This window comes from Entelurus aequoreus, linkage group LG12 (assembly GCF_033978785.1).
Source record: "Entelurus aequoreus isolate RoL-2023_Sb linkage group LG12, RoL_Eaeq_v1.1, whole genome shotgun sequence".
NCBI classification, from domain to species: domain Eukaryota; kingdom Metazoa; phylum Chordata; class Actinopteri; order Syngnathiformes; family Syngnathidae; genus Entelurus; species Entelurus aequoreus.
The window spans coordinates 29,456,952-29,466,951 of NC_084742.1; the positions used below are offsets into that span (position 1 = coordinate 29,456,952).

The 10,000-nt window shown below is 37.3% G+C and overlaps 1 protein-coding gene across 1 annotated transcript in view; it reads right to left on the reverse strand.

Moving 5' to 3' along the window:
- Positions 1-2,516: 2,516 nt before the first annotated feature.
- Positions 2,517-10,000, reverse strand: part of adissp (adipose secreted signaling protein) — a 14,348-nt gene continuing 6,864 nt past the window's right edge. Inside the window, exons 4-6 of the mRNA XM_062065557.1 lie at positions 4,353-4,491; positions 4,162-4,287; positions 2,517-3,850 (exon numbers count right to left, since the gene is read on the reverse strand). Of these exons, the coding sequence (XP_061921541.1) occupies positions 3,753-3,850; positions 4,162-4,287; positions 4,353-4,491 (363 nt within the window). The 3' untranslated portion in view covers positions 2,517-3,752. The remainder of the gene's footprint in view (positions 3,851-4,161; positions 4,288-4,352; positions 4,492-10,000) is intronic.

Below are 10,000 nucleotides of genomic sequence, written 5' to 3' on the forward strand. Positions count from 1 at the left end.
TTGATACTGTTGTTGATAATATTCATTTTTGTTTCACTACTTTTGGTTTGTTCTGTGTCGTGTTTGTGTCTCCTCTCAATTGCTCTGTTTATTGCAGTTCTGAGTGTTGCTGGGTCGGGTTTGGTTTTGGAATTGGATTGCATTGTTATGGTATTGCTGTGTATTGTTTTGTTGGATTGATTAATTAAAAAAATAAAAATAAATAAAAAATAAAAATGAATAAATGAGAATCGATTCTGAATCGCACAACGTGAGAATCGCTTTTTTCCCTCACCCTACCTATACTGTAAAATCAAGGGATGCTAAGTTAATGTATTTGTTGCTATGGCGACCATATATTTAATTAGGAGAAACAAACAAGATTAAACACAAATATAAGGAGCATATATTTCACAAGTCAACGCTTAGAATAAATTAATCTCAATGGCATTATTTTTCTTAGTTCCCAAATGTTAAGAGGGACATCATGGATAAAAACACTGGAGGATAATAACATTTATAAAAAAAGATGGTTGTGACTTCATACAGATGGTAACATTTTGTCACTTAAAAATGTACGATTATTCAGTGTTAATTATGGATCAATAAACTTTGTCAGGATACTTTTATCACACTCTAAAAGTGTTAGAATGTGCACTGTGTTTGACTTATACTCATTAGGTTCTTAAGAGACATTGTAGTGGTTGTCATGCGACAATCACGTGATTATTCCAGGATATGACTTACCCTGGAGGGTCAGATATATATACTTAAAGTTGTTGTTTTTTATAACAATAAATGCAATTTACCAATTATAATGCTTAAGCAATGTGTCAAATATCCGGAATATATTGATTTATTAAATTCATAGAAAGCAAGCTAGAAAAAACAACACATTAGGGCTTTAGCCTTAAAATTGATATGGTAAGCCTGGACGTGACATATGTCACAATAACAAAAATGCTAATATGACACTGCTTCACTGTCTCAATGGTTTTCAAATAATGTATGTTTTTTTATTCAAAGTGCTTTAGAGGCTATACACGAGTGTCAAAAAATATTTTAAAAAAGAAAAAAAGAAAAAAGATGAACCATTAACATATCGTCACACGACTTTGGCAATAATTTTAAGAAAACATATCAGAACTAATTCGTTCAATTTGAAACGCACCATTTTACTCTAGTTAGATTCTTCTGGGCTTTTTCATGCATTTTTATGGTTTAAGTTGCACTGACGTAATGTTTGAATAAAATGACGTTATTGTGTTGTGACGTCGTAATGCTTCCAACACAGTAAAAAGTCAAAAGCGTTTTTTTTTTGCAGGACTATCATTATAGCTTTGCTGTGAGTGTGTTGTCTTATTTTTCTCTTCCAAGGTCGTAATTACTGCACACAGCCGCCGCTCGTTACGCCTTTCAGCTGGCCTAATCTCAGCCGCCATCAATAGGAGCTGTCAATCACACGCTGCACTCAGCAGAGACAAGAGGCAACTGATTGCTGTGTAAGCGCGCACACACACACGCACACGCTTAAAAAGCACATTTCCATCCGACTTCGCTGGAGATGTGATTTGTTCTGGTGTCCTGCTGTTATTTGGCGATGATTTGTGTCATAAATTGTTTATTGTCTTTAAAGCTGCAAACAAACAGTCATCAGGTGAGAGGCGTGCAGCAATGCATGACGGGGAAACACGGGGCTCCAGCGTGGAAAGTATTTTAGTACCATTTCATATACTCCTATACAACTCTTTAACAGTGACCGTTTTTCACATGCAGCACTATACTTCGATCATGTATTCATCCATTGTGATTGATTGGCGATGGCAGTGAAGCTGCATGAAACTGATCAATCAGATCAACGGATTTTAATATATAATCCATGGGGTCATCCGGGGGCCAAGCAGAAAGAGAGGAAACATGTTTTTATTTTTTAAATGTTTCTTATTGAAGGCCCAGCAAGGCGGCGCTTTACTGACAAAATAATATATCTAAATAAATAAACAGGGCCATATTTCCTTTTATATGGAATGCAATCTTTTAACTTGATTGTCTTTGTATGACGCAGTGCAGGCGAATAAAACTCAAAATAATAACACGAGATCAACTGCGAAACTAAAGTTTAACATTTCCTTTGCCGTTTTCTGTGTTCATTATAATTTCGTAATTGAGGACTAAATACAGAGTAAAATAATTGCATTTTTTTAACATCAGAAAAATATTTTCTTTTAGCCCTACATAAAGTTTGTTTGTAGCATGCATATGTATCTAAATCTTGCCATTTATTTTTGGGTCAACTCTGCCTATTCAACATGAACTTTTTTTTCCAATCATGTCAACGTCACAACCGAGAGAACATCTACCAAAATATGTATATTACAGAAAGCACATTGCAGGTTTTTTGATAAATGTTTATTGTTGAGTTTCGTGTGCGAGTGCGCGTGCGTGTGTGCCTCCAGATTGTTCTCACGTGTCCAGCAAACTCCTTTACGGGTTTTACCATATTTTTTTATAATAAGCAGAAGAAAATAGTTTGGCTCTTTCGAGTCCCAATATTTTTTATTTTCAGTTTCACAACTCAAACAGCAGTAATGTACACTTTAAAAGGATATTACTAATACAAAACAAGAACCATCAAATTTTGACAGCCATCCTTTACCATTTTTGTTGGAAGTTAAAAATAAAAACTCATTTAAATATTGGAATCATAAAATTATATCTCATTATCATGTAATGTCTGCATTAACTATAACATTAAGAAGCAGTTCAATCAAATGTTGTGTAACCTAAAACAAGTTTTAAAAGTCATGTTTTTTACCGTGGAAAAAAGCAAAATGTTATGTGTGTGTTAAATAAAGACAATAATGACTAATCAAGACTAATTGAGATAATTGTAAAAAACAACAATGTCAGTAAGCAGCCATCAAACTTTCACCACCAATTCTTTGGAGCAGTTTACACTACCACCTAGAATCTCAACAAGGAACTGCATAATTAATGGTATACTTCAGGGGTGTCCAAAGTGCGGGCCTGCAGCTTGTTTTTTGATTGCCCGCGGCACATTAAAAAAAATATTTTACAAAAACAAAACAAATAAACATAAAAAGTGTAATAAAAGAGGGAACGGGTGTATGGTAAAGAGAAATAGTTAAAATGTTGATGCTAATATATATACCACAAAGCTGACATGTAGGCTGTTTTTTCCCTTTAAAAAACTATGTTGTACTAGTTTTGAAGGTAAATTGTACCAAAACAGCATTCTTTGAATGTTCGATCTGCGGCCCTCAGTTTATAAAAGTTTGGACACACCTGGTATACTTACAATTTTCTAAACACACTGGTACAAAGGACAAAAACAGCAGCCGCGAAAAAGCACAAAGCAAACAGAAATAAATAACAGTGAGTGAAGGTGAAAGCTGTGGAAAATCTTAGTAAAAAGGAGGTCATGTTGCTGCTCCACACGTCAGGAGAACAGGAAGAACAAAGGCACTTGTGTTCTGAAGGCGAACGTTGAACCTTTTTATTGTAAATTTTAGCATTGTATGGCTTTAAACTAAAACATTATATTAAAACATTCGGGTCAGCTGAGGGAGGGCCTACCATTTTACATGCACCACTATGAAAGCCTACAGTACCCCCTTGTGGTCAAACAAGAATATTAAATATTCACTGCAATTTACTTGGAAAAAATGTATCATGTCCTTTTGTGGCTAAATTTAGTTTTGACCAAAAAATGAAGGCAAGGACTGGATTGAGCGTGTGCGTGTGTGCATTAGTCAAAACCCCTGCCAGTCACTCTGTTCAGAATCGTACTCGAGGTCCACCCCGATACAGCGGACTCCCTCCAGCAGCATGGGTGTTCCATGATGGCGGTCTGCAAACAAAAAAAGGTCAAAAAATGTTGTTCTTGTGAAGTTATTGTAGCTGTGACTGAACACCAGCAGGGGGCAGCAGCACATTGAGTCACGGAGTGTCCAAACTTTGTCCAGCCAGGCACGCATATAAATGTGGGGTCATTTAAAATGTTTAGTTATTGTCAACACCTTTTTGCTCTCTTTCCCTTTTTTCCGCAGCCTTCTTTGTTTAATTGGCATTTTTGAATTAATACAAAAGACAAGTTGCGGATGACAACTGTGCCTCGGGCTGCACTGTGGACACCCTTTAAGTGAGTGACCATTCGCTCACCCATGACTCTGGCGTGAACTTTGACCTTGACACACACGTCTTGGTTGTCCTCGCTCAGGAGCTGCACCTCCTCACACAGCACCCCCTCCTGCTGCGCAAGGTACTCGCATGTCACCTTTACGCCTCCTAAAAGGCACACACATACACATCAGTTTTGATCACACGCGCAGATGCGCACACACACAGTGTACCCTCCAGAGCAGGCGAGATGTCGACGATCCGGAGGTGGGGGCTTGTTAGCGGCGCCGGACACACGTCCTTGCCAAGGGCTGGGACCTCGGGCAGGGTGAAGGTGATTTCATAGCGGTGCTGTGTCTTCAGAAAGCCCACCTTAGATTAGATTAGACAGAACTTTATTGATCCTAATGACCAAAATTAGAATACAGTAGCGTAGTAGGCCCAAGTAGTCATTAAAACAAGATAGAATATATTTTCACAATTTTAGGTAATATTACACGCAGTTTGAACAGTAACACTATTTGAATATATAATCAAGTGATTGTTTGGCGTACCACGAGATGGTGCCCACGTGCCAGTAGTGGTAAGCGTACCACAGTGTGAGAATCACTGCTTGTTTAGTGCATATTGGCAAGAACTTTATGATACAATATTTGGATATTGTGATTTGGCGATATGTCACAATATAATACATAGTTCACTGATAATTTAAAATGCTGCTTAAAATACAAATTGTATTTACACATGTATGTACGAGGGCTGTGAAATGTATTGCATTGGCTCATGCAATTTTTCACAAAAATTTAAGTAAGATTAATCAAGAAATTTATTTTGACCGTACATGTTCTTTTACCTTAACCGCAGATGGTTACCCGAAAGGCGGCGTGAGTTGTTACACAGTCAGTGATCTGGTCAATGCATACATCGGTGCAAAGATGACTAGCATTTAAGTAAAACAAAAAAAAGTTATTGTTTGACATTCTGACAATAAAATTGCATTTGTGTCACCATATAGGGGTCTTTTTATATAAAATCCAAAACCAGTGAAGTTTGCACGTTGTGCAAATCGTGAATAAAAACAGAATACAATGATTTGCAAATCCCTTTCAACCTATATTCAATTGAATACAATGCAAAGACAAGATACTTAACATTCGAACTGGTAAACTTTGTTATTTTTTGCAAATATTAGCTCATTTGGAATTTGATGCCTCCAACATGTTTCAAAAAAGCTGGCACAAGTGGCAAAAAAGACAGACAGTTGAGGAATGCTCATCAAACACTTATTTGGAACATCCCACAGGTGAACATGCTAATTGGGAACAGGTAGATGCCATGATTGGGTACAAAAGCAGCTTCCATGAAATGCTCAGTCATTCACAAACAAGGATGAGGCGAGGTTCACCACTTTGTAAACAAATGCGTGAGCAAATCGTCAAACAATTTAAGAACAACATTTCTCAACGAGCTATTGCAAGGAATTTAGAGATTTCACCATCTATGGTCCGTAATATCATCAAAAGGTTCAGAAAACCAACATTGAATGCCCGTGATCTTCAATCCCTCAGAAGGTAATGCATCAAAAAGCGACATCAGTGTGTAAAGGATATCACCACATGGGCTCAGGAACACTTCAGAAAACCATTGTCAGTAACTACAGTTCGTCTCTACATATGTAAGAGCAAGTTAAAACTGTACTATGCAAAGTGAAAAGCCATTTATCAACAACACCCAGAAACGCCGCCGGCTTCGCTGGGCCTGAACTCATCTACGATGGACTGATGCAAAGTGGAAAAGTGTTCTGTAGTTTGACGAGTCCACATTTCAAATTGTTTTTAGAAACTATGGACGTCGTGTCCTCCGGACCAAAGAGGAAAAGAACCATCCGGACTGTTACAGGCGCAAAGTTCAAAAGCCAGCATCTGTGATGGTATAGGGGTGAATTACTGCCCAAGGCATGGGTAAATTACACATCTGCGAAGGCACCATTAATGCTGAAAGGTACATACAGTGTACTGTCAGTATAAAGACGTTGCACTTAACACTTCCAAAATGGTGAGTGAACATTGCACAGTTATGGACACTTACCACCCTCAATAGTCAGCGTATTGGCTATGTAGCAGAAGGGGAAGAACTAACAAACTTTTTCAAACTTAGAACGGAGTGGCTAAATATTGTGATCATTTTTTAATTAGTGTACAACAACAGTTATGCATTTGGGACAACACTACACCGTCAGAATGCACACACTCAGGAACTAAGTATACTTATTAAAGTGTACTGAAAGAAGTATTCAATTTGAGACAAGGAGACTTGTTTTCTAACGTTTTCAATCAAGCGACGTTCGCTGCTTACTGTCGCGTCGGCGTGACTCCGCCATCAGTTCATGAAAAGTGGTATTTCATGCACGTTGCCGCCATCCCACAAACATGCGGCTTCACCCACGTGTTTCCATGGCAACCCCCCCACTTAAACACTCAGAGATGCACAAAACATATTTTCTACAAGCAGAGTATTGTAAACTGGGGTGTCCAAATAAGGATGACTTGGGCGCAGTGCGTGTGTATGATAAAGACAAAGAGGCGTGGCGAAGTTGGTAGAGTGGCTGTGCCAGCAATCGGAGTGTTGCTGGTTACTGGGGTTCAATTCCCACCTTCTACCTTCCTAGTCACGTCCGTTGTGTCCTTGGGCAAGACACTTCACCCTTTGCCTCTGATGGCTGCTGGTTAGCGCCTTGCATGGCAGCTCCCACCATCAGTGTGTGAATGTGTGTGTGAATGGGTAAATGTGGAAATACTGTCAAAGCGCTTTGAGTACCTTGAAGGTAGAAAAGCGCTATACAAGTACAACCCATTTATCATTTATCATTTATATGTGGATGACAAGAGGACACACTCCATTCATTTTATTGCCGCTTCTCTACTATGAAACCCACAACATGTCTCTTAGATTCAATTACAATCAATCTGATAAAGAAGAGCAATTTGGATGCTGACAATTTTAATAATTATAGAACAATTTCAAACTTACCATTTTGAAGTAACATTTTAGAAACAATTGTTTTAAACGACAATATATGATTTTTTAAATAAATGTTATATTTTAGAGAAGTTTCAGTCTGGATTTAGGGTGAACCACAGAACAGAGATGGCCCTTTTAAAGATCATAAATAATCTCAGATTTAGTGCAGTGAGTCTGTCATTCTCAGTTTTACTGGATCTTAGTGCTGCCTTTGATACAGTAGATCACCTCATTCTTTTAAATAGACTCAAACACTGGGTGGGCCTCTCTGGTACTGTTCACCAGTGGTTCACTTCCCATCTCTCGGACAGAAAATAATTGGTAAATACGGACACATGCTCCTAAAAGATCCATGAAATCGCATGTGGTGTGCTTCAAGGCTCAATTTTAGGTCCTATTCTTTTTAATATTTACATTATTCCATTTGGTTCTGTCATCAGGAGACATGTAACTAATTTCCACAGCTATGCTGACGACACAGAGCTGTACATTTCCATGTCTCCTGATGACACAAGATTAATTGATACTCTTTTTAATTGCATTTTAGATATTAAATCCAGGATGGCAGATAACCTTTTACAGCTTAACCAGGACTAGACTGAAGTTTTAGTGGTTGGTCCTGAGGCTTTTAGAGAGAAATACATATCAAAACGGCAGGCATTGACCTTGATCATATCACTCACAGTGAAAAATCTGGGTGTAATTTTCGACTCTGAGCCTATTTTTATACCACATATCAAAAATATAACAAAATAGATTTTTTTTTCATTTTAAGATTATAACCAGAGTTCAATTTCTGTTTCAGGCCAACACAGAGACGCTAATGCATGCTTTCATTACAAATTGTACAGATTATTGTAATGCGTTGCTTTTTTGTCTTCCTAAAAATGTTATTGCACCTTAACAACTACTATAAAATTCAGCTGCTCGTGTTCTGACCAAGACCAGAAGGCGGGCTCACATTACACCAGTTTTAAAATCACTGCATTGGCTGCCCGTGTGTTTCAGGATAAATTCTAAGATTTTCCTTATGGTTTATAAATGCTTTTATGGTATTTGGCATTCTTATCTTTTAGATTTGCTTTTACCCAGCGAACCCTTGCGGACCCAGAGATCCATCTGCACTCGTTTCCTCATTATTCCAAAATTTAGGACACAAAGTCACGAGATGGCACGATTATGGCTGCAGTCTATGGAACAGCTTGCCGAGGGAACCTCAGGGCTGCAGTGAGTGCATGTTCATGTTTTTAAGAGTACGCTTTAGACCAGGGGTCACCAACCTTTTTGAAACCAAGGGCTACTTCTTGGGTACTGATTAATGCGAAGGGCTACCAGTTAGATACACACTTAAATAAATTGCCAGAAGTAGCCAATTTGCTCAATTTACCTTTAACTCTGTTATTATTAATAATTAATTATATTTATCTTTGTGGAAACACTGATCATCTTAATGATTTCTCACAATAAATATGTATAGAAACAGATAAATATCAATATGCAACACTTTATTTTAATATTTTCTCTAAGTGCACATTTTTCAAATTGAACATTTTCAAATGATTACTTCTAAGACAGTCTTGTGAAATCACAATATCCCATTTTAACTAGATAGCCACTAACATTTTTTAACAAATCATGAATTACTTTGCACCATGTTTGTACAGATAATAACTCATGTAAAATACAAAAGTAAACTCTCAAATTTTTAAATCATGTCACACTTTGAACTGGACACCAAATCTGTTATCTGTTTCTTTGTCAGTTAGTGGGAAGCCTGGCATTGCATGCTGTTAACTAGTGTGTTGTACTCTGGTGTGTAACTTGACACTGCAACTCTGAGTGAGTCTTGCAGATGTGCATCAGTGAGGCGTGTTCTGTGTTTGTTCTTGATGAAGTTCATGTCAGAAAAGGCTGATTCACAAAGATAAGATTTTTCCTCATTGTTTGCGGAACCTTCTTAATCTTTTGGACATATTTTCACAGCAATCTGGCCTTAAGCTTAATTATGATAAATGTAAAATGTTAAGGATCGGAAATCTAAAGGGAACGTCCTTTCCAATGGAATGCAAAGTGCCTGTTTTGTGGACAGATGGACCAGTTAACATACTTGGTGTTGTTGTCCCAGAAAATATGGAAGATCTAGGCTCAGTAAATTATGATAATCGACTAAGAAAGCTGGACAAAATTATGCAATTATGGAAAGGGAAATCCCTAACCTTGTATGGTAAAATGTCTATTGCCAACTCGTTAATTATTCCTCAATTGATTTATTTGTTTCTGTCATTACCAGCTCCATCACAAAACTTTTTTAAGATTTATGAACGGAGGGTCTTCGATTTTGTCTGGAACGGCAAACCAGAAAAGATTAAAAGAAAGGTTTTGTACAATGAGTATGAATATGGGGGCCTGAAACTTTTCAACATGGAAGCTATGTGTCTGTTTTTAAAAGCATCAATTGTTCCAAAGATGTATTTAAACATTGAGTGGTACACAAATGTCCTGTTGGACAAAAAACATGTACTGTATCAAAAGAAATTGTATCCTTTTTTACAAGTGATCCCCTCCCAGAGAGTCTGCTGGGAAACATAAAGGAAACAATCCACTCATAGTGGTGTTTTCAATTTTATGTGCCAGAAAAAAGAGACAATATTTTGCAGCAGTTAATATGGATGAACTCTAATATTGTAATAGATGGAAAGCCTTTCTTTTGGAAAAATATGTTTGAAAGAGGAATCATTTTTTGTCAATGATATCAATGAGAATGGTAAAATTATGAAGTATGATGAATTTAGAGCTATGTATGGTGATGCTTGCTCAAGCTTTTCATTTTATCAACTAACTGGAGTAATTGGGAAAAGAT